This window comes from Oncorhynchus keta, chromosome 10 (genome assembly GCF_023373465.1).
Source record: "Oncorhynchus keta strain PuntledgeMale-10-30-2019 chromosome 10, Oket_V2, whole genome shotgun sequence".
In the NCBI taxonomy this organism is placed as follows: domain Eukaryota; kingdom Metazoa; phylum Chordata; class Actinopteri; order Salmoniformes; family Salmonidae; genus Oncorhynchus; species Oncorhynchus keta.
This window is the reverse complement of record NC_068430.1, coordinates 72,351,301-72,375,421: the sequence shown is the minus strand read 5'-3', so window position 1 is coordinate 72,375,421 and position 24,121 is coordinate 72,351,301. Positions and strand designations below refer to the sequence as shown.

The window sequence follows — 24,121 nt, the reverse complement described above, 5'->3', positions numbered from 1 at the left end:
ACAGGTTAGAAGACCGAGGTTAAAGGTTGGAAAAAGGGTTAGGGTTAGCAAAAATGCTCTCTTAACCTGCTAAGAAAATCACTTTGAATCGAAGTGCCGTGAAAAGAGTGTGTATTCTGTCCTGTCCACACATCCACTTTATAACACAGTATAGTATGTAATCCTTATAACCATAGCCTGGCCTGGCGGTATTCACGTGACCGCGCGTCCACAGATCAACCTACGATCTGTGTGAAGCTAGCCACAATAGGGGAATTTCCGGTTTGCATTCAAAATAAATGTCCCCCATTGAAAGTGATTCAAAACAATGCAAATCGTTGATCCATGCCATATTTGGACTAGATCATGCTAAACAAGGCTAGAATGTTTTTATATATATATTTTTTTTAAATACAATAATTAGTTAATTTCACACCAAAAAGTTCAATTCAGTTGAAATCGCACTGTGGATGTATTAGACTTTAGAATTGCATTGGTGGCATACTTATATGCACTGTACAGCCTTACATATGGATATTGGGACCATGAAATGGGGTATCAGTCTGCTCAGTGACACTCACAGAACACAACTGTGTAGAGTTTACACAAATATTCACATCATAGCTCTTATTGCAGGACTTGACTGATGGAAATCCCCTTTCCAGTCAGTCTATTGTGCATATTGGACATTCATATTGCACTGTACAGCGTAACCTATGGATTGTGCACCCATAAAATGGGGTATCTGCCAACTCACTGACACTCACAGAACACAAATGTGTAGATTTATATTAGTGTCTTAGCTCTTGCACAGTCCAATGTGAATCCTCAATAGGCTGTATATGGAGCTGATGTCCCACAGTTAAAGTTCCCTAATAAGAGCAAAGTTGTTTTCTGTGGGTGTCACCAAGTAGGCTGATTCCCCATTTCAAGGGAGCACAATCTCTAGTTTAGGCTGTACATTGCATGTTAGTATGCCCCAAAGGCAATTATGTGGTCTAATACATCCACAGCGGGACTTATACGTTATATGTTTATTGACACATATAATGCATTATTTAACTTTAAATTATGTAACAACATTATAACCTTGTTTAGCATTATCTTTCCATGGGGAACCTTTATTTTGAAGGCCACTAAAATCCACTGTCGTGGCTAATCCTTATTGTGTCTAGCGTCATACAGGTCTATTTACGAACGGGGAAATAACGGGGAATTGGGAGTGAAAAAATACCGTTTTGGAATTACGACTTTGTGGAAAATATGGAGTTTCTCATAGGAAGCCCCTTCTCTTCTCCTGTTGGACAACGAATTGGTAAGTCGGGAGAAATATTGCAGAAAGATGTTCAAAGCGGAGCCATCAAGCTAATTATGCGTCGCTCGATCTGCAACGTTGAATGACATCGCAATTTAACTTTAGAAACTTGCAAATTGTATCTATCCAGCTCGCTATTTATTTATGTTCAAACGTTTAATACATTTTGTGAAAGTTACAGGGCTGTTTCGTTATAGGGGTTCAGACAGAAAAGTAGGAATTGCAGCTACTTTTATTTGCCAAGTAGTATATACGAACGTTAATGTGAATTTATGGCCGATATCTGCCTTGAAAGATGTGTTCTCAAACCAATAAAATACTAGAAGCAGTCTAAACTACCCTTATCGCTCATGTGATTCGTAATTTGTGGTGACATTACAGCAATATTGACGAATCACTGATGTCAATGGGTGGGTTTAGGGGCATAGAAGTTGTTGCTTAGTTCCTTATTCAGAACCTTGGCTCACAAACCGTTTAAACTAGGCTCCATTTCAAGACTGAAATTATTATCAGCCTATAACCAATGAACATTTCACAATTTATGCCCAAAGAATTTAAATCCTAGATATCTGGTTTCTTAACTGGCATAGCATAATTGCAGTCAAAGTTGGTCAACTTCCACATCATGTCTTGAAGGGCCTTTATGGCATACATAAACAGATTATGTCATTGATATCAACAAACTGTCTATATCAAATGCAGATCATGTTTTTAGGTCACAGCTGTTTTGATGGAGATGAGCCATGGAAAGTTATGTCGAGTGAAAGTGTTGACATCCTTGGTGACCTTAAGTTCCTGACATCACACACACACACACACACAAACTCCTCTTACTTCATTCACTTCGCCCTCTCTCTCACATGGCATATATGCTTAGACTACCCTGGAGGGAATGCGAACAGAAGCAGCTGACAGTCACATGAAATAGGGGGAGTGAGTGAGTGAGAGAGAGAGTGGCTTGCTTTGGCAATGTTAACATGTGTTTCCCATGCCAATAAAGCCCCTTGAATTGAATTGAATTGAATTGGGGAAGGTGTGGGTGAGAGATTGACAGGGAGATTAGCAGAGAATTACAATGACCAACTCAAGGGGCCACAAAGTGGAGTGCAAAGAGGATGAAATGGGAACAAACATTCCTCAATAAATGCCATTTAGCTGAGTTTAGATCATTTGCCGGATACTTTAAACTGAATCATTATTCAATTAAAATCAACCCGCAATTGTTTATGACAATCACATGTAGGCCAATGCCTGCTGAATAGATTTTACAGTAGGCCTATGTTTACGGTCACTCATAGGCTAGGTGCTATTCTATGTGTTATCTTGATATTGAGCTGTATTGATAAGTATCAATAATGCTGGGGTATAAAATGTGACTTTGTAGTCTGCCTATCTGTATAATCATCCATGTTGTGTGTTTATCTGCATACAGTAGGCATGATTAATCATCCATGTTCTTTGTTGCCTCAGACAGTCATAATAAGAGTATAATATCATATTGTTTGTCGTCTCAGACAGTCATAATAAGAGTATAATATCATATTGTTTGTCGTCTCAGACAGTCATAATAAGAGTATAATATCATATTGTTTGGCGTCTCAGACAGTCATAATAAGAGTATAATATCTCCTGTTGATGTTGACAGAACGAGCCACCAGCGCCGCGCTGCATGCAGAGGACTGGGCCCTTAACATGGAGATATGTGACATCATCAACGAGACAGACGAAGGGTAACTATGGATGGCGTCACATAGGCCATTTTGTTTTCTATGGTGTTTTTATTGATGACTGTTTTGTACTGCGTCATTTTCGATGTCAAACAGTTAGCAATACTGTTAATATGACAACAATAAATACAGTCTTTCTGGGAATTGATGCTGGAAGTGCGTATGTGTGGTTTTCCTCCCTAGACCCAAAGATGCAGTCAAAGCCATAAAGAAGAGGATTGTTGGTAATAAGAGCTTCATGGAGATCATGTTGGCTTTGACAGTGAGTATTATTTCAGGTCTTTCTATTCCATTTTCTGAGGATTGGAGTTCTCTTGATGGGGAATGTTGAATCATCTGGGTCTCTCACTGGGGATTGAAGAAAACGGGAACCGAGTGACTTCAGGGAGTGACTGAACTAAATGGGGTTATATACAGTACATGCTGCTCAGTGTGTTCCTTGCAGTGTGTGTATTCTCAGTCGTTCCTCCTGTATCTATCTTTAGGTTCTGGAGGCATGTGTAAAGAACTGTGGCCACCGGTTCCATGTTCTAGTGGCGTCCCAGGACTTTGTGGAGGGGGTTCTGGTCCGAGCCATCCTGCCCAAGAACAACCCTCCCACCACCCTACACGACCGGGTGCTGAGCCTCATACAGGTGGGTTGCATCTCACAGGTAGAGTCTGAAATGGCATCCTTTTCCCTACGTATATAGTGCACCGCGTTTTGGGCTCTGGTGAATAGGGGGCCATTTCTGACGATCCATTTGGATCATATACAGGCACTGTACAACTCCGCTGTTTATTGACTGTTGATTTAGCTTGGACATTATCCCACTATTGTGAGACTGTAGAGTCAATTGTTATAGGCTATGATGGGGTTAATGCCGTGATTTAATTATCACATCAATCGTCTATGGTCATTCATACATAATGTAAAGTCATTGATCAATTAGAGATGATGTAGAAATTGGTTGGAATGACAACATTCATTACAAACTCCGAGCTTAATGGTGGACAAATGCACGTTTTCTCTTTTCATTCATGAAGTCTCTTCTTTTGCTCCTCCCCTCTCAAACTCTATTCCTGTCTGTCTGTCTGTCTGTCTGTCTGTCTGTCTGTCTGTCTGTCTGTCTGTCTGTCTGTCTGTCTGTCTGTCTGACTCAGGCGTGGGCCGATGCGTTCCGTAGCTCTCCCTCTCTAAAAGGTGTGGTCTGTGTGTATGAGGATCTGAGGAGGCGGGGCCTGGAGTTCCCTATGACCGACCTGGACGCCCTCTCCCCCATCCACACCCCCCTCAGGGTAAAGCTCATAGAGATGCTATAATTTACTGGTGATTTGTTATGTAATCCTATGGTGAACTTTGACCTTCCATGTCTGTTGTCTCTGGATAGATCACTATTTCTCTTACACACACACACACACACACACCGCCTTCCCACAAAACATACTCTTTACTATGCTGAGGTTCCGATAGCTCAGTTGGTTGGAGCATGATGTTTGCATTTCTGCATGAGCCACGTGTGTGCTGTTTTGGATCAGATGATGTGCTAATTGGCTGTATTATTACGTGGCTCTCTTTCTGTTGTTTCCTAGAGCATTCCAGAGAACGACTCCTCTGTTACAGTGCCAGCTCCACCACCTCAGAGTCAGACTCCCCGTGGCCCTGCTGCCTCGTCCCCTACCCAGGCTGCACTGACTGCCGTGCCCCCACAACTCAGCGATGGACCCATCTCTATCTCTCCTGAACAGGTACTGAATAGATCATAAACGCATTACCCTTTTGATATTGTGGTAATACTCATGTACACACAGTGTGAGTAAATACTAGCTGCAGTTAAACATTGGTTAACTGTGTTTAAAGTGTTTGTTCTGTTTAAGACCACTTTGGACTTTTGTTGTAAAACGTGCCTAGGGGAAACGTCTGTACATACCATCGTGGTTAAAGTGGTAAGGCCTGCCCATCCATGACGACGACTCCGTAGCCTCTATGATTCTTTGCCTCCTCTCCTCATGTCTTTCCCCCGAAGCCTAATTTGAGAGAGCATTGACAAAGAGCCTAAGGATGCTACTGTTGATGACCTTTCAGGCCCAGAAGCTGAGAGTTGACCTGGCTCTGGTCAGGGGGAACCTGACTGTGATGACTGAGATGTTGAACCAGTTGACGCCTGGACAGAGCCTGCAGGAGGACTCGGAGCTACTGCAGGTCTGTCTGCATGTCTTTTTTCCTCCCCTGCCTCTCTACTTCTCGCTCTGTTTCTTCTTGCGTTCTCTTTCCCTGTTTATTGCCTTCATGTATTCCAATTCAGTGATATCAGGCAGTGAATCCTGGATGTCCTCTGACTCCCCCCATCTGCTGAACTCTTTTTCTCCCTCTCTCTCTCTTCTTCTCCCTCTAACCCCCCTCCCGCCCAACCCCCTCTGTTTGTGTGAGCAGCAGTTGTACCAGGTGTGCAGAGAGATGCAGAGCCGTGTGGTGGAGCTGATCCCCAGGCTGCTGGACGAGGGCCTCATAGAGGAGCTGCTGGTCGTCAACGATGACTTAAACAATGCCTTTATCCGCTACGACCGGTAAGGCGCGGACACACACACAAACACGCACGCACACACACACATCAGACTTGGGTTACTTATGTTCTGTGTATTTGAGTATTTTAAAATAATGTGGCTCGAATCAACTACTTCTCTTTTGAAGTATTGAAAGTATTTTCAAAAACTTATTTCAAATAGTATTTTCAAATACCTGTGTTAAATGCATGGGATTGTATTTGAGTCAGAGAACTACTGTATATTAGTATTTTCAAATGCATGACAATACTTTCTAAGTGTATTTCCAAATGCTGTACATTCCAATATTCAACTACTTGTCTTTTCAAATGTCCAGGTACTTACTTCCAAATATCTTTGAAAATAATTGAAATACACAAAATAGTATTTGAACCTAGGTCTGACACACACACGCACACATTCTCGGCTACTTGCAGTCAGAAAGACATTGAAAATGAGGCACATGTATTACATAGTGTCCATGTTCTGAAGTCTGTACTTTCTCTTTTTCTCCCATGTTGTTTAGGTTTGACAGACTCAATAAGGCCCAGAGAACAGCTACAGAGCAGGTACAGTCATCTTTTTGTTTTTGTGTTTTACATCTAGTTCAGTAGGGCACAATGTTCAGACATAAATATATTCTGCTGACCAGACGTGCCTCACTGACGTGTACAATAAGCAGTCATTTCAGCTCTCTTTAATTGCAACGTTCAATACGCTGCACCATCCTGAACACGACCCAATGTATCCTCTCCCTCTGCCCTATAGCAGACTCCTGCCAGGGCCAACCTCATTGACCTCAGCCCTGTGCCCCAGTCCCTCAGCCAACCAGCAACCACCTCTGCGGCCGCCAGCCAACCCGCATTCAGCGCTCCCTCCAATCAGAGGCAGGCAGCCAACCACAGTGAGTAGCATCTGTTTTGCATTAAAACTCAAGGCCGGTCGGACTCCATTTCTTAGTCTTAATCTCTCAGACCCTAGATCAGCACTCCTACTCTGAGGCCGTGGTCATTGAATAAGAGAAGGTGATGTTGGTTTCTGTCTCACAGCCTGTCTCTGTGCGTCAGGTGCACCAGAGGAGGATGAGTTTGACATGTTTGCCCAGACCAGGGGCAGCTCTCTGGCCGATCAGAGGAAGAGGTGAGACACCTTCACTGTGGCGCTGTAGGGTGTTCTATCAGTATAACAAATATCAAAACACACCGAAGAAATGTACACCAAAGACGACTGTTATACATATTATGGTATGTAGTCCACAGGAGGTTGGTAGGCACCTTAATTGGGGAGAACAGGCTAGTGGTAATGACTGGAGTGGAATGGTAACAAACACAACAAACGCTTGGTTTCCATGTGTTTGGTGCCATTCCATTTGCTCCGTTCCAGCCTTTATTATAAGCCGTCTTCCCCTCAGCAGCCTCCACTGATGTAGTCTTGTGTGTGTCCAGTATGCGGTACGAGGACCCAGGAGCAGTGGAAGGACTGGCTGGAGCCCTGGACACCAGGTTACAGGTCACTGGAGCGGTAATGTTTCTCATTCATTATCTACGGTCAACATAGCATATCCTACGGAAAGCACAGGGTAGGATATATATATATTTTGGTCTAAAAATACTGACTTAAAGGCCTTCAATTTACTGTTGATTTACATTCTGTTATTGCCAGCAATAAGGGTGTAACTTTCCGGAAGGGACTGTTTCGATGCAGACAACAGCAATGAGCCAATGTCCAACACACAGTCCCAGTTACATAACAGTTCAGGAGCGACTCTATTAGCGGTGATGCAGAAATGGGTTTGAATGAAAACATGCATTCACACACTGAGGCCCTGAGGACTAGACCCCGCTAGAAACATCTGCCTTGTGCCGTTCTACTAAGACTCAAACCTTTCTCTGTTTCCTTTCTACCCTTCTTCTTCTTTGTTCTGTTTCTCTCCCTCCCCCTCAGATTCCTTCGTCTAAGCCTGGCCCTAAGAACTCCACCCTGGGAGACATTGACAGATGGCTGTCTGCGGACACAGAAACAGTAAGACGGTGACTTTTTAATGTGGTGTGTTTTCTTGACGTTTCAACAAACATGAATGGGTTGCCATGAGTTGCTAGGTACTTGTTTCATGTTACAGCAACCAGAGGCTGGGGACAGGGAAGGGCTGACCAGTGAGGGTAAGTATTTTTTTCCTTCCCTTTTTAACCATCATCATTGCCAAGATCCTATTTCAGCCTGTGCCAGTAGAAATCAGTGTTGCAAAATACCCACACCATTAACTCTCTCTCTCTCTTTCTCTCTCTCTCTCTCTCTCCTTCTCCCTCTCAGAGTTTGACAAGTTTCTGGAGGAAAGGGCGAAGGTGGCCGACCACATTCCCTCAACACACAGCCTGCCCCCCGTCTCGTCCAGGCCCCCGCCTCAATCCGCCCAGCCACAGGAGAGCTCCCATGACCAGCTTTTCTCACTCTGAGAGAACGGCGCATGCGCAGCACAGGTGGACTCACAGGTGGACACGTAGTCCTAGCCAACACATAGGATGAATACGCACAGTGCCTTGCTACCTCTTTAATCATTGTGTTTCTACTATAAAATGAAGATATTTTTCAGTCTTCACTTTGTGCTGTTGCTGTAGTTAAAGTCTATGACATGATGACAAGCGGTTATGTTGTGGTGGCACTTTACCTTATCAATGTGTATATATATATCACCTGAGTATGCGTGCTTGGTTACACACACTGCGTGGTGGTATTTTTTTTATTGAATCTTTATTTAACTAGGCAAGTCAGTTAAGAACAAATTCTTATTTTCAATGACGGCCTACACCGGCCTAACCCGGATACAGTCTGTATTCTAACCAGGGTGTCTAGTGACACCTCTAGTGCTGAGATGCAGTGCCTTAGACCGCTGCACCGGAGCCCCCTCTCTGGTATCACATCATTCAAAAGCCTATACACTGAGGGTACAAAACATTAAGAACACCTTCCTAATATTGACCCCCCCAGAACAGCGGCAATTTGTCTGGGCATGGACTCTTCAAGGTGTTGAAAGCGTTCAACAGGGATGCTGGCCCATGTTGACTCCAATGCTTCCCACAGTTGTGTTAAGTTGGGTGGTGGACCATTGATACACACAGGAAACTGTTGAGCATGAAAAACCCAACAGTGTTGCAGTTCTTGACATACTCAAACCGATGCGCCTGGCACCTAATACCATACCCCATTCAAAGGCAATTAAATATTGCCATGAGACAATCCATGTCTCAGTTGTCTCAAGGCTTAAAAACCCTTCTTTAACCTGTCTCCTCCCCTTCATCTACACTGATCTACACTGATAAAGTGGATTTAACAATTGACCTCAATAAGGGATCATAGCTTAGTCTGTCATGGAAAGAGCAGGTGTTCTTAATGTTTTGTACAGACTTGTAAATATACACTATGTAGATTTCCTGAATACTGAGACCAGTTGAATCAATGCAGAAAGCAATATCAACCTTTTTTAATAGAGATTCACACTTAATTCTAATTCTGAAGTTTGATAGTGCAGTATATGAACTGTGAACTGTATAATATATATATATATATGAAGCCTAGTATTATGAATGAAAATAAAATATTGATATTTGAAAACGATAGTACAGTATTATTATTTATTATAGTGAAACCTCAGTCTTGATACAGTATGTTGTTGTGGCTTTGACCATGAAGAGGTGATTCCAGTAACCGTAAATGAAAGGGGCTCTTGTCCTGACAAACATATTTGGTCTGGGCTGCCAGTTTGTTATGTTTCAGTCTCTGAGATTCCGGGTGAGCCACATGCTGCAGATACTAGTTATGTTTGACGTAGCGGGAACTTGTGTGATTATGACCTCTCCTGACCACAGGGTTTCTCTACTGTTCCTAGTAGCCTACTGGAGCTACATACATGGGATGGTATGAGGAATTATCAACTGTTTCCAGTACTGTAAGGCCGTTGTGATAAAATGAAGGTCAACAACTCACGCCTTTCCACCACGCTTCTCACCACTACAAACCATCCCCACTAGCGTTGTCTCTCTCCTTTCCTGCTGTGGTGTTTCAGCACGAGGTCTTTGACTGAGTGATCATACCAGAGAGACTGTGTGGACAGTATCCACCCTGTATCACCCTGTTCAGGTGATAAAAGAGACTCCTCCCAGCTCCTACTTTATTGACATCAGCTCTATTTGTGTATTATTGTGTCCTTGTTCAAGGATGTGTGCACTGATACACTGACTGTGTGGGTTCATGAAGACTCCAAAACAACCATGTATTATGAGAGGAAGACGGAGAAACCACATTAGACTTGCTAGTGGAGAGGAGCCAGTGAAGTGGGACTGTCCTTTGTACCTATTGAGTCAATGCCCTAGGCCTACTACAACTGTGCTTGACTTCACTTTAGACATCCATTCTTTGGAAAATGGATGTATTGATAAATTCGTTAAGGAGCGTTTTACTGTGCTGGACATATCTGGTTGTCTTTCTCACCAGCTCAACTTTAATGATTCCCAACCAGGAGCAGGTGCGCAGTGAAACCCCTATGGGACAAAAGGACACAGATTTCGATGATGTATCCTTTCTACGGACCAGATCAAGTAGTTTCGTATCTTCCTCGCAGCTGATTCGGCCATATTCACTCTCGATGAATGAGGAGGATTACCATTACGCTCCGAAACCCAAACACCTGCGGCACAACCGGCTCCTGCGCATTTTGGGCTCGTCTTTTGATCCGTTCTGGATGTCCATAGAACGCCCAGTCGAAGCAAGGGTCGACACCGATGCGTCTGGTGGTCAAACTGCGTCTCGTGGTGACCCGCCCGCTTTATCAAACTACACCACCAACGAGGGGTTCAACTTCGACGCGTCTCCAGAGCTGACAGAGGGTGCAGCGCGCTACCAACGAAAACTACAAAACGACGCAGAGGATTTGGACTTGAGTGAACTTCCTGCAGTCGTTGCCAGCACTCTGCGTGACTGGCTGGTCCGCTCGGCCACCTGTGGAATGCGCTACCAGTGGGTAAAATTAGCTCCAGTGTTCTGGCCCCGCTGGTTGCGCCACACCGATTGCGAAAAATCTGGTGGCTCGCGGAGTTGCTCTTTCCCCAGTGGGATGGCATGCCGGCAGGCCCAAACCACACAGATAAAGATACTGGCCTGGCACTGCTGGAGCAGCGAAGAGAGAGGCGGGGATGGGTTAAGAGAGATGGCCGGGATCGACAGGGGGACTGTGGTGATGGGGACAGGTGTTGCAAGCAGAAAGTGTTTGTGGAGGCAGGTACATTATCCTGTGGTCACAGCGTGTAAATGTTCATGCAAATAGTTTTATTTGATCGCTGTTAATCACGAACATGTAACCTATTTGGGGTTGGCCTACATTCAGGAGATAATTTATTTGAACATCTGATTGTCAATGTAGGCTTACGACAATTTGTTTTGCAATTGATTATCAAGTATTGTTTGTCCAGCCTTAAATAAATATACCTGTATACAATTAATTCAATTGGGTTTCGTAATCAACTTGTTTTCATTAGTATGAAATGAAGCTATTGGACGAAAATTGAATAAACTGAATGTTTCCAACCAATGTGTTTTAATGTGGGGTTTTTGGGTGGACTTTTTTATTAGATTTCACATTTTGTAGCGTTTTTCTATTTCTGTTACACAGGATAGCCTACTGTGACGAAAAGAGATGAAGATACAACACTGTCCTTCTGCACTGAATTTATTTAATTTGTCAACGCGCGCCATCTAGTGGTAATGTCATAATACAAATGGGTCAATGTCGATTTTTGCGTAAATTAGTGGACTCTAATTTTGAGTTTCAAATGCAATTTACACCGCTTGTGTTGCTTGTATTTCTCGATGTATAGGTCTTATTTGTGATTGCGCCGTTTTCAGCCCAGTTATTGCCGGGCGAGAAAGCTTGTGTAACTGTTTTTACTGGTCTCCTGGTTACACCTTGGATGAAATATGGATGATTCTTCATCCATCCAAGGGTATTCTTGGGTAGTGTTACCTTGATTAGTATTGAATTAATGCTGCTACAGTAGCCAGCTACATCCATGTGTTCAAATGAATTGCCTGTTAGCTCTCTGCTCACTGGTCTTACAGAGAAAGCTCACCCGACTCTTCAGGAGCAAGGCATACTGCCAAACTACATCACTGTCAATCACATGAGAAAGCCTTCCTGAAGAAGTGAGCGAAACCTCAAGTTTCACCGACTCTAGTACAGTATGATGCACACACATACATATATAGACCGATGGATAGATAGGCCCACAGGGATAGACATCGAAACAAGAGTGATTGATACAAGTTGTATGTCTTGTGTATAAATAGCAGAATGGAGAGACATCCATGTCATTGAGCTGTTGAATAAATACTGTATATAGATAAAGCTGTGATAGTCTGAACAAAATTACAATTTCAACTACGCTGAACAAAAATAGAAATGCAACATGTAAAGTGTTGGTTCCATGTTTCATGAGCTGAAATAAATATCCCTGACATTTTTAATACGCACAAAAATATTTTCTCAAAAATGTTGTGCACACATTTGTTAGTGAACATTTTTCCTTTTCCGAGCTCTGTTCACAGGAACCAGAATCCCTCTTAATGGAGGGATGGAGGTGGAAAAGGGGGAGAAGTACAAGTTCTGCAGACTGTTTGGCTGTAAAATAAAAACTGCAATGGAGAAACGGATGGAGGATTGTGAAAAGTATTGTCTCAGGTGCGGAATTGTGTCTGTCATAGTCTGATACAGTACATGCTTCATGTGTCTTTGTTTTACTGTTCTGCCTAAGTTATGTTTTCATGTTATGATTGTTAATATTAACACATTAGATGACAATATGTTAAAACATTTGATAGAATATAAAATCGGATTTAAAAAGATTACTTTCTAGATAACGCTTGTCATAATTCTCAAATGAGTCAAATGCATCAGCCTCTGTAGGTCAAGAATAGGCCTACATACAAACACAATGGGTCATTAGTTGAGTTATTCTACCTTAAATATATGTCCATATTTGCCTCTGCTTCTTCATATACATGAAACTCAAGGTCAAAGCTCTTAGGTGTTCTCTATTGACCTGGAACCATATCTCAACAGTAGAGGAAGTGTGTGTTATCCGGTTTGCTCTGTATGTTGCAGAGGAAAGCCACATCACGTGGCCAGAGTACTCACTCAGGAAATAACTCGATCTGTAACTGCATCTAAAATAGGAAGTGGTAGCAGTGTTGCCGTGCAAGGATTTCTCTTCTGTTTCCTCTGTCTTTTGGTTCATTCTAATATGATGTCAACATGATTCATTTGTATCAAAATGTCACAATTATTCACATTATTTCCATTTTTTTTATCAACTGTTTCAAAATAAATCTTATTGTTATCTGTTTTAACAAATATTTTCTGATTTTTAAAAAACATTATTCACGTTGGCCTATATGTTAATGCCAGCTGATGAACTGAACCACTAGCGTTACAAGGTAAGTGAATTACATGATTTTTACGAGCAGATACTATATGTTGTTGAAGGTTGATGTAATGGTTATCAATATTGTTCAGTGAGTATCTTTGATGATTGAAGTCCTTATTGTTTAACTTTATTTGTTCTTCTGCTTAAACAACACAGTTATTGCTTTCCTATCATGCATTAATCACTACATCAAGTGTTTGTCTGTGCTTGATCACTTCTCCACTGAAGTGTTTGTATGAGTGGTTTTGATTACAGTATACTTGCAGTGTGTCCCCTTTTGGGGCATAGATGGATAACATCACTTTAATTTAGCTTTACAATGCTTTATTTGTCCTTACATTATATTTTACGAAATATAGTGTTGCATGTGATTTATGTACACGCCTACTCTGTGCTACTAGACTAAAGTCCTAAACTTTTCAGGAAGTGTTAACGTGCACATCTGTCTGCTTCTACCCATGTTGTGCTGTTAGCTATTGGAAACGGAGAATTATCAAAATAACATAAATGTAAGTAAAACGTAATTATTTTACCAGGCACAGTTGATGTAAAATGCATGTGTAATCACTATCAAATGTAATCTCTTATCACCTGGGATTCCTGTGTTACTGGTTCCTTCGCTTCCTTGTTCCTACGTACATAGTGTGTTTATAAACGATGAAGTCATATCGCTGTCTTTATTAATTCTGTAACTCATTCTAAGCTCGTCTATAACGTGGAGGAGGATAATGACGATGTCAGAGGCATAGTAATATTCTATAAATGGTGTATGATTGTGAATGGTATGGGACACTAAGTGTATAAACCATGGTGACCTAATTTAACCTGCGTCAATGTGTTTCAATGCGATGCAGCTAAAGAACAGAGCGTGAGAGGTAACCTCTGAGAGACGACATAAAAACAAAGTTTACTCACCTGTGCAATGGCGAGTGAACGCTCCCCAAATGTTTATGGTAAGTCAATTCCAGTTCAGCCTATTACTTTTCGATAATTCCTTCCTTTCCACAGCGTGTGTTTGAAACACATTGTGTTAGTTGGACTATGTGCTGAGCTTGTATCTGATTATTACCCTCTGATGCAGGGGGTCCTCCTCCCCAGTCAGATCTTAGACTCCTACTGCTTGGGAGAGTAGGAGCTGGGAAGAGTACAGTAGCCAAAACCATCCTGGGCAGAGAGAACTTCCGGAGTGAAGGAGGCATGTGTGTGAAGAAGCAGGGTGAGGTGGCTGGAAGGACTGTCACCGTGGTGGACACCCCGGGCTGGAACACTGTGAAATACACGTCCACACATATCAAACAAGAAATTAAGAATAGTGTGACCCTATGTCCTCCAGGACCCCATGCTCTTCTTCTGGTGGTGCCCATGGGCGACCCGCTCTCCTCCGCAGAAAGAAAGGCGATTCGGTATCACATGGAGCTATTGTCAGTTAGGGCATGGAAGTTTACCATGGTCTTGTTTGTCAGTGAGGCTGAGGAGAAATGCACATCCATTGAACAGAATCAGATGATCGACAGAGCAAAGACTATTCTAGCGAAATGTGGGGACAGACACCATCTCATTGAGTGTGGGAATTCTCCTCCCCAGATTTCTGAGCTCCTGATAAAGATAGACGCCATGGTAGCAGAAAACTGTGAAGAATTCTTAATCCCCCAAGTATACTATGAACTGATGGAGAACATGCCAAGGGAAGTGACCGAGCTGAGAAGGATGTATGAAGACCGAGAGGACAGACTGAAACAGAAATACAAAATGGAGTTGAATGAAAAGGAAGAAGAGCTGAAGAAGTATAGAGAAGAAGAGAAACCTAAAGAAAGGTTGATGAAGAGGACAAGTAGCAGTCAACTACTTCCCCCCAGTAGTAAGTATGATAAGTTTAAAATTGCTTCTAAAGTTAATTTCCACTCTGACATTTCAGACTAGATTTGCCCTACTGAAAAATGTATCAACCACTACAGAACTGTCCTTAAAAAATAATCCACATAATAATTCACATTTCCTATTGCTGCAGGTTTATTTTCCTGCTGAAGCAAACTGGCTCAAATTAAGATCCTACATCTGTAACGGTGATCTGATTCATGAACTGTCTCTGTGTGTATGTTTTTATTCTTTGAAGTAAGCACAGAGAAGCAGGACGGGTCGGTAATGGCTGACCATCAGAAGGTGGACCTACAGGCCGTCAAGCAAGGATACAGGGAAGAGGCCTTGTCTGTGGTGGGCCACTACGTCAAACCACTAATAGTGATTATGACTGCTGTAGTGGGGGCACTCGTGGGAGCAGTTGCAGGTGCAGAACATGGAACACTTGGCGCATGTATTGGGATTCCTATAGGCATTATTTTGGCTGTTCTTGTGAGTTATGCTGTCCGTGGAGCCGCCACAGCAGCAAGGGATATTTCCATCACAGTCAAAGCCGAGGGAAATGAAAGCCAGAGGAGAGAAGAGCGAGCAGGCTTCTTCTTAGATTCTCCAAAATCTAAAAGATTTGATAAGGGTCAGTGACACACTTTTGAATGTCAACACTTTTCTATTGCTACAGTGTGTAGTGTATGGACTGTGCTGTATGGACTGTGCTGTATGGACTGCTGTATGGACTCTCATGGTTCACCTGACTTGACTGGCTGACCCCAGTGAAGAGACAGGACAGAACATACCCAGGACATAAAAGAAAGGGTTTTTATACAAAATTAGGACGTTCTCCTAACATTCACAAAAACGCACACCATCTGTAACAACCACCTTTCCCCAAACATTCTTGTTATGTTTCCTGGTAATGTAATAACACAATGTACCAGCAATGTTTTTTGAACATGCTGCAACAAAATGTATGCGCAACGTTCTGGGAACGTTCTTGCAACATCAGGCGAATGTCATCAGCACAACAGGACTCTCTCAAATCTCTCTGTCTCTGTCTTTGTCTGTGTAACTTATGGTTGTTGAGAGGTTTTTATTATCGTGTGGGGGTGAATGTCTGCACCCTTTGCGACCTGATGGATTGTGTTTATCTGAGTCCTACTATACTATTATCTGGTGTAGTCATGTTGCCCAGTAGCTGTAGATGTATATTTACAGTGACGGCCGCAGAAGAGAAGGATGATAGCAGACTTGAGAACTTCAGAAGACATGAATCATATTCTTCTCAGCTTTTTAAATGATCACTGTTCAAGGATTTCACAGAGACACATTTAACATACAGCACAGTAGGCTTGAGCACGAATGCATATATTTCAGTGAATTAAATAAACAAATGTGAGACGCCATATACTCTGTTGCAATAAAAAAAAGTGATACATTGTAAGGATGAATTCAAAACGGTTCTGTTTTCATATTGTGATTCATTTCAAAACTGTATCACCACAGAAATTCCTCTGACACACAGTTTTCTCATACTTGATCACTCAAAAGTCTGCACTGAGGCGCTCACTAAACCAACCTTTTACAGCGCACCTCACCTTGGTACCCAGCTAACTAGGGGATTTTTGCACTGAACATTCTATTCTGTATTTAATTCATCTTTAACATGATTTATTGAGCTATAAATGTTTTCTTTTTTTATTTCTGATATAAAAAACAAAAACACAAATCCTAATATAGAAGCCTATGTGTCTTTGTTTGAATGTTTCCTCTAAATTAAATGTTTTCATATTATGATTTGTTTAAATTAACACATTCGCTGACAATATGTTACAGACGTTTATTATGTTATATGTACACCCTTTATTCGAATACTTATGAAATGCACACTGTTATATTTGGCAACAGTTACTTATTTTCCCATCGACCCCCAACCCCATTCGATGCGTTGTGGGTGGAGCTATGTCTACATAAGGGTGCTAATAAATAAACACTCACAAAAGCTCTGACGTAGGCCACGGGGCCGTTATGTAAAGCTTATTAAAGAGTAGTGATACAAGCAAGAGCATTATTGCGGGTTTCTTTTTTCTCATCTGACAAGATGTTTTAAAAAATTATATACATAATCAGATTTTTTGTTAAATATACTCTAACCAAAAATGTAGCAGAAGACATGCGCAGCTTGCACCTCACATTGCGCTGCAACATCATTCTTGATCTTGAACTTCTGTTGGTCATACTATTATTCAAATTCATGCTCAAACCTGTATGATAATCCCAAATAAATCTTTGGCACCTGCACAGATCGAAAGGTGAAATATAGGGCACTGGTGTAATGAGGACAAAACAAAGAAACATGCCACGCAAGGAAGAGACTGACAGCAGGCCATAAACAGGAACCACTGGTAAGAAGATATAAAGGGGGTGAAATTAGATTGAAACATGGCTGAGTCTAGGGGTCATAGTGGGGGGGTCGAAACATAGCTGAGACTAGGGGTCATAGTGGGGGGGTCAAAACACAGCTATGTCTAGGGGTCATAGTGGGGGGTCAAAACATGGTGGAGTCTGGGGGTCATAGTGGGGGGTGAAAACATGGCGGAGTCTGGGGTTCAGAGTGGGGGGTCAAAAACATGGTGGAGTCTGGAGGTCAGAGTGGGGGGTCAAAACATGGTGGAGTCTGGGGGTCAGAGTGGGGGTCAAAACATGGCGGAGTCTGGGGGTCATAGTGGGGTGTCAAAACATGGCTGAGTCTGGGGGTCATAGTGCGGTTAATGTGGAAACCTGGATTGAAGAGGTGGGGAAGCTACAGGTTGCTCCCCCCAACTGTGCATATGAATTAATGACACTAGATAAATACAGAGGTAACGTTACAATAAATCCCAACTAATGTGGCTTGGGGCAACTCCCTGAGCTCTGCATATAAATGTTGTTCTGTTGAAACAGCCCAATAATGATGGATGAGTACTGCAATCAATCAAATTAATTATATTTTATTTCTTTATAAAGCCCTTTTTACATCAGCAGTAGTCACACGGTGCTTTACAGATGCCCAGTCTAATACCCCAAAGAGCAAGCAATACAGATGTCACGCCCTGACCTTAGAGAGACTTTTTATCTCTCCATTTTGGTTTGGTCAGGGTGGGATTTGGGTGGGCATTCTATGTTCTGATTTCTATGTTTTGTGTTTCTATGTTTTGGCGGGGTATGGTTCTCAATCAGGGACAGCTGTCTATTGTTGTCTCTGATTGGAAATCATACTTAGGCAGCCTTTTCCCTTTTGTTATTGTGGGAAGTTATCTTTGTTAGTGGCACTATAGCCCTTGTAAGGGTCATGGCCTTGTTTTGTTGGCGACATTCATTTAAAATAAAATAAAATGTAGGCTCATCACGCTGCGCTTTGGTCCACTTCGTGATCAAAAGAAGCAGAAGCACAGTGGGCACAAATGTAGGCTCAGATGGTTGCCAGTCCTATTCTGGCTGTACCATTATAAACTTAATTTATATTAATACAGTACTTTCTGTAGTCATGTATATTGTCTGTGTGTCCCCCAGGAACTACATGAGCTGAAAACAGACCTGAACAGAACCAGGAACGAAATGAGCTGAAAGCAGAGGTGGACATGCAAAAGCAATACGAGCTGAAAGCAGAGGTGGACAGAGGTGTGCAGAAGCAGTACGAGCTGAAAGCTGAGTTTGAAAGACTGTTTCAGGAACAGAAGGAGACGAAAGTAAAGATTAGCAAAAAGTCACATTTATGCAGAATATTTCAGTTTTTCGTAACTATTTAATCGTGAAGTTCCTGCTGTCTATATTTTTATTCTGCACATTTTACAGTGGAGACTGGTGTTGTATAGCATTGAAAAACTCAGTTGGCTTTGCACAGTGCTCATTATGGGTTTTGTGCATTTTATAACATTTAAGATAAAAATCCTATTCTATTATTAAGGTTCATTGTCGAATAAAGATATCATCTTTAAATGATCGTCTGCTTGAGATCTGTGTGCTGGACTGTAATACAGAGAGCCAATAAGCTCCTCCTGAATATAGCGTCTTTCTGCTCTGATTTAACGTCACGGGGGGCGTTCCCATTCTATGCAGAATTCAGTACGACGCTATGGTGTCACTTGACGTTTTGGATTTTACGCACGAAACCCCTCTGCTGGATTCCCGCAAGTATTATGCTCTTGCTTTACGTTCATTTAGCCTAGGCTTATTTTGTGAAATTCGTTGATATTTTGTCAAAATATTATATAATTGAAATGTATGTTACATTCGAAATGTGATAGGCCTATGTGTGAGTGAGAGATAACAAATGGGCTTTTCAGACAGAAGACGGCGAAGACCTCCATCCATCAACTGCTCGATATCGACCTCGTTCTATTTGTCATATTCTATTCAAGGTTCTGTATTCCGATGTCGACAACATGAGAAAGGCATTCATAAAACACGTCAAAAAGTTTCCGTGGTTTACCAACGTAACCCTCTACGGTTGCCTGTTTGCCGGTGGGGATTTCGTTCACCAGTTGTTCTCGCGCAATGAAAAAATGGACTGGAGGCATACACGCAATGTGGCAGTGGTCGCTTTCAGTTTCCATGGCAACTTTAACTTCTTCTGGATGCGGTTTTTGGAGCGCAGATTTCCCGGGAATTCGGTCAGGATGGTTGTGCGTAAACTTTTCTTGGACCAGACCACAGCTGCTCCTCTGGCCACTAGTGTATTCTACACAGGTTAGTCAGAGCGACCGAGAACAAAGTTCACTCTATCTGTCTGTATGTAGGCCTAACTGAGGTCACGTGGAAGACTTGAACAGATGTAAGCTCCATAAATGACACATCGGATATTTAAAACCTACTAATGTTGGTTTCAACCAAATAAAGTAGCCATTCAAGTCAATTGTTGTCTCTATATGTAGGCTAATAGATATTTGACTAAACACACTGAGCTGTGTTCTCCCTAGGGGTGAGTTTCTTAGAGGGCAAAGAGGACATTTTCCAGGACTGGAGGGAGAAGTTCCTGAATACATATAAGGTGAGTCTATAGTCTGAAGAGAAATTCCAATCATGCCTGCCGTTATAGGGCCCTGTTTTACTGGTCAGGTCAGTTGGTTAGGAATAAAACCCTGCCACTACTCAGTAGCGATGCGCAGGTTGACTTATAACCCGCTGTACCGACTATGTCATGCGTGATGATTGTGAGGCGCTATACAAATTCGATAGTCACAAGACGGGGACTTTAAATAAGGAAGTTCAAGGGAACTATAGCCTACTGTTCAGATGGGTTAAATGGAACCTGAACTCGGGGCGGCAGGTAGCCTAGTGGTTAGAGCGTTGGATTAGTAACTATAAAGGTTGCAAGCTCGAATCCCCTAGCTAAAAAGGTAAACATCTGTCGTTCTACCCACTGTTCCGAGGCCATTATTGAAAATACGATTTTGTTCTCTACTGACTAAATAAAGGTTACAAAAAATCTGTCTGACTGTAGGTCTATACCTCCAGTGGTTGAAAAAGTACCCAGTTGTCATACTTGAGTAAAGATCTACTTGATTAAAAGTGTTTGGTTTAGAAAATACTTAAGTGTAAATGTAGTAACTTAAATAAAAGTATAAATAATTTAAAATTCCTTTTAATAAGCAAACCAATAAGCACAATTTTCTTATTTTGTATTTATTTACAGATAGCCAGAGGCACACTCCAACATTCCAACATAATTTACAAATGAAGCATGTGTGTTTACTGAGTCCGCCAGATCAGAGGCAGTAGGGATGACCATGACTGATAAGTGTGTGAATTTGACAATTTTATTGTCCTGCTAAGCATTCAAAATGTAACGAGTACTTTTGAGTGTCAAGGAAAATGTATGGAGAAAAAGTACATTATTTTCTGTAGGAATGTAGAGAAGTAAAAGTGAAAGTAGTCAAATATATAAATAGTAAAGTAAAGTACAGATGAGAATGGTCAGTTAGATATCATCTGTAGAGGTGGTATCTTTATCAGCATCATAGAATCTTAGTATTTCAGCCACATAAAATATGCAAGCCTAACTGAAATCTTATTAGAAACATGTTGGGTCGTTTTCACAGCATTCTATTTCTTTACAACCAGTCAAACTGATTCCATTTGGACATTTTGCACAGAAAATCTTTCCCATTTCGTTTTTTTGTTGACATATTGCATTTTATCCCCGGTCCCTAAACATCTTTGCTATGTGAAAGAAGATGACAGAGAAATTTACTGATGTCAACTAGATTGAAGCATTCATTCTATCGATTTATGACATTCTGGTGGGCAAGGATTTATTTAGTCTTCTAGGGCAACATATAATGACAGAAGAGAAGCTGAATGTATCTAATTATAGACAAGTTGACTAACAAATAGCCTACCAAAATGTTGAAAATTATAAGCAGAAACATATCTAGACTATGCAAAAGAAAATCCTGCACAAACTGTCTAAATTGTTTCCGCCATCTTTGACTGTGGCCTACAATGCATTTTGCGTGTAAGATTTTCACTTAATCACATATAGTCAGCCCCACTTCTTTTTTTCATTCTTTTTTTGGGGGGAGGTGAGGTACTTTTCACCCTTTTTTCGCTCCAATTTCGTGATATCCAATTGGTAGTTACAGTCTTGTCCCATCGCTGCAACTCCCATACGGACTCGGGAGAGGCGACGGTCGAGAGCCATGCGTCCTCTGAAACACGACTCCGCCAAGCCGACCTGCTTCTTGACACACTGCTCTCTTAACCCGGAAGCCAGCCGCACCAATGTGTCGGAGGAAACACCGTACAGCTGGCAACCAAAGTCAGTGTGCATGCGTCAGGCCCACCACAAGGAGTCGCTAGAGCGCGATGGGACAAGGACTTCCCAGCCGCCAACCCTCCCCTAACCCGGACGACACTGTCTAAAACAGCCCAAAATCTAAAAACATGGACGAAGTCTGATCTTGTAATGGTTGCTATGCTTTTCTCTTGCAGACTGGACTCATGTTCTGGCCATTCATGCAGGTAAATGACTGTCTTTGTATAATCATATCTTAATGTATCTGAAAGCCTTGAACACACACATTCTGTCCACCCAGTACTACTAACTTTAACAATGTCAATCATTATGGTTTCATGATATATTTACTGTATTCCATGAACATTTACAAATGTACAATAAACAAGACTTTGCTCTCTCACCTACCTCCCACACGTCCTCCTCTCCCCTCATCTCTTCCTTCCCCCTCTCTCCTAGTTCCTGAACTTTTCCATGGTGCCTCTGTACATGCGGACCACCTTCGCAGGGTGCTGTGCCTTTGTCTGGGCCACCTTCCTGTGTTTCTCACGTCAGAGTGGGGACGGCACGGCTAACGCCGCCATCGCATGGATGTTTACTCCAAAACAGGATAGGACGACAGAGCCTGAAGCGGAGAAACTAGGGCCCAAAGTGGACCAGACAGGGCCCAAACTAGGCACAGAAGGACCCAAACCGGAGAACCCAAGCCCCAAAGAGGAGACACAAACACCCACTGTTAAGCAGGATGACCAAGCATGAACAAAGGAGGTGTGGAGGCTAGTTTGAACAAGGGCGCACAAACTGACACAACACCCAGCCAGGAGAGGGGACCACAGACAAGCACAGACTCAAAATGAATCTCTGGTAGATGCTAGTTCTATAGAACCTTCAGATAAGAATACTGTCTATGTATGAATCTTATATCTCAAAATGTTCTCATCTTGAAACGTTCAATTCCAATGTGCTATGCTACTGCACAAGATGTCGGCAGGGTGTAACGTATTGCTATACAAAGGGGCTTTGTATTTATTGAAGTTGTTATTGATAACAATTGGATCCAGCATTCTTTAACAAACCATACTTGAACATGGAAGTGCTTGTACTACTGCACTTATCTTCCCCTTTCTCCATCTCTCTCTATATCTCTCTCTCTCCCCCTCATGACAGACAACTTGTAAAATCAGTGTGTTGTACAATGTGTTGTACAATGTAGGCTATTTTAAATGTTCTGCTCTTATCTCTGATGTCTGAAGGAATGAGTGTGCATTTCCAATTAGCATTGAGTCGTAGTGATTCACAAATCTTGTTATTTGTTTGTTTCCTATCTCCTGTCAAACATCACATATTTCTGACAACATTAATAATTTATCCAATCTATAGTAGTAGATACATATGTTAATACTATTTACAATAGTTGATAATCAATGCTTGATATAGATTTTTGCTTGATATTATTATCCGTTAAAAAATGTTTGAAAAGATTTTCCATTGCACGTCCTGAATGAACATAACTCTGAAGTGGCTCCTACGCAGATGATATTCACATCACAAATCTGCTTCCCCTCAGAATCTGCGTCCACCCTCCTCCTTCTCCTCCTCCTTCTTCTGTCAAGGCTCTCATTATGCTGACCAGTTGATTAATAAACAGATGTTCAGGGTATTGATTAGGCAGCTTGTTTTAATGCGATTATTGTGATTATACTGGGTTAATTAGAGTATGTGTCTGGCTTGGCTCTGGCAGTGATGACAGTGAAGCTAAATTGATAGGGGAGCCTGGTATTTCTTCGAATAGTGATTGTGGGAACTTGGGAGGATTAAATTGTACTGTATGTCTGAATAACTGGGATTACAGTAGATATTGTGTGGAGAATGCTGAAACTACTGCTGTTGTCATGATATATTATATTTCCTATCATGTCTGTACATGATCCAACTAGTACATAATGTTTAGCAGGGCATTATGTACCTGTCGGTACTATAGGGCTATATTTAATTGTTTTTATCTGTGGGATCAATCTAAAAACATATCTGTATTTCTACTAGTACACAATTGTTATACATTGTAATATGATTAATATGATATTTTACTAAATATTTTGAATGTACGCCTATTGGTGCACATCAATCCAAGTCCATTGTGAGACTAACCTTGCATCAGATTTAATATATTTATTATTGTAAATTAAAATTAAAACATCATCAATGCTGGTCTATTCTCTTTTGTAATTAATCTCTTAACACATTTATTTTACACATCAAAAACGTCCAAGTGAAACTGATTATTGGCCCAGTCATGTGCATCAACATAGCAGCAGCCAAAAGGTTCAACAGCGTGAAATGAGTCATCACGTCAGAGACGTATTGAACAGACCCCTAACAGGGTCCCACCTGCCCTGGCTACTCAGCTTCCATGCATAGCCCTAGAGTATCTTCAGTTCTTTGACATTCACTCGTATGAAGGACTTGCTATTTCGAAAGT

At 41.8% G+C, this 24,121-nt stretch overlaps 2 protein-coding genes across 7 annotated transcripts; both read left to right on the top strand.

Annotated features, from left to right (window-relative positions):
• The first annotated feature begins 1,139 nt into the window (after positions 1-1,139).
• Positions 1,140-16,661, top strand: LOC118377735 (target of Myb1 membrane trafficking protein-like). 5 transcript variants are annotated; one of them, XM_052527864.1, is made up of 19 exons: positions 1,140-1,294; positions 2,940-3,024; positions 3,205-3,283; positions 3,507-3,656; positions 4,165-4,299; positions 4,594-4,749; positions 5,087-5,203; positions 5,435-5,568; positions 6,071-6,113; positions 6,316-6,448; positions 6,612-6,684; positions 6,990-7,065; positions 7,489-7,566; positions 7,664-7,703; positions 7,855-13,026; positions 13,440-13,525; positions 13,871-13,969; positions 14,098-14,874; positions 15,130-16,661. In XM_052527864.1, exons 1-15 carry the CDS (start codon positions 1,243-1,245, stop codon positions 7,995-7,997), a joined length of 1,494 nt encoding a protein of 497 aa, XP_052383824.1. In that variant the 5' UTR covers positions 1,140-1,242; the 3' UTR covers positions 7,998-13,026; positions 13,440-13,525; positions 13,871-13,969; positions 14,098-14,874; positions 15,130-16,661. The 5 variants fall into 5 exon arrangements, with proteins under 5 accessions (XP_052383824.1, XP_052383822.1, XP_052383823.1 ...); XM_052527862.1 differs by having other exon boundaries at positions 6,594-6,684; XM_052527863.1 differs by having other exon boundaries at positions 6,313-6,448.
• Positions 16,662-18,967: 2,306 nt separating this feature from the next.
• On the top strand, positions 18,968-23,845 carry LOC118377733 (mpv17-like protein). 2 transcript variants are annotated; one of them, XM_035764678.2, is made up of 5 exons: positions 18,968-19,040; positions 19,268-19,595; positions 19,826-19,896; positions 21,840-21,869; positions 22,102-23,845. In XM_035764678.2, the coding sequence occupies exons 2-5, from the start codon at positions 19,292-19,294 to the stop codon at positions 22,399-22,401; spliced, it is 705 nt and encodes a 234-aa protein (XP_035620571.2). In that variant the 5' UTR covers positions 18,968-19,040; positions 19,268-19,291; the 3' UTR covers positions 22,402-23,845. The 2 variants fall into 2 exon arrangements, with proteins under 2 accessions (XP_035620571.2, XP_052383827.1); XM_052527867.1 differs by having other exon boundaries at positions 18,991-19,595.
• Positions 23,846-24,121: the final 276 nt, after the last annotated feature.

Bases quoted from the DNA above. Each gene is read 5' to 3' on its own strand.
- LOC118377735 (XM_052527861.1), top strand. From the start codon at position 1,243: ATGGAGTTTCTCATAGGAAGCCCCTTCTCTTCTCCTGTTGGACAACGA. The intron at 3,657-4,164 runs GTGGGTTGCATC...TGTCTGACTCAG, and splicing joins GGGTGCTGAGCCTCATACAG to GCGTGGGCCGATGCGTTCCG. The intron at 5,204-5,434 runs GTCTGTCTGCAT...TTGTGTGAGCAG, and splicing joins AGGACTCGGAGCTACTGCAG to CAGTTGTACCAGGTGTGCAG.
- LOC118377733 (XM_035764678.2), top strand. From the start codon at position 19,292: ATGAGAAAGGCATTCATAAAACACGTCAAAAAGTTTCCGTGGTTTACC. The intron at 19,596-19,825 runs GTTAGTCAGAGC...TGTTCTCCCTAG, and splicing joins CACTAGTGTATTCTACACAG to GGGTGAGTTTCTTAGAGGGC. The intron at 21,870-22,101 runs GTAAATGACTGT...CCTCTCTCCTAG, and splicing joins TGTTCTGGCCATTCATGCAG to TTCCTGAACTTTTCCATGGT.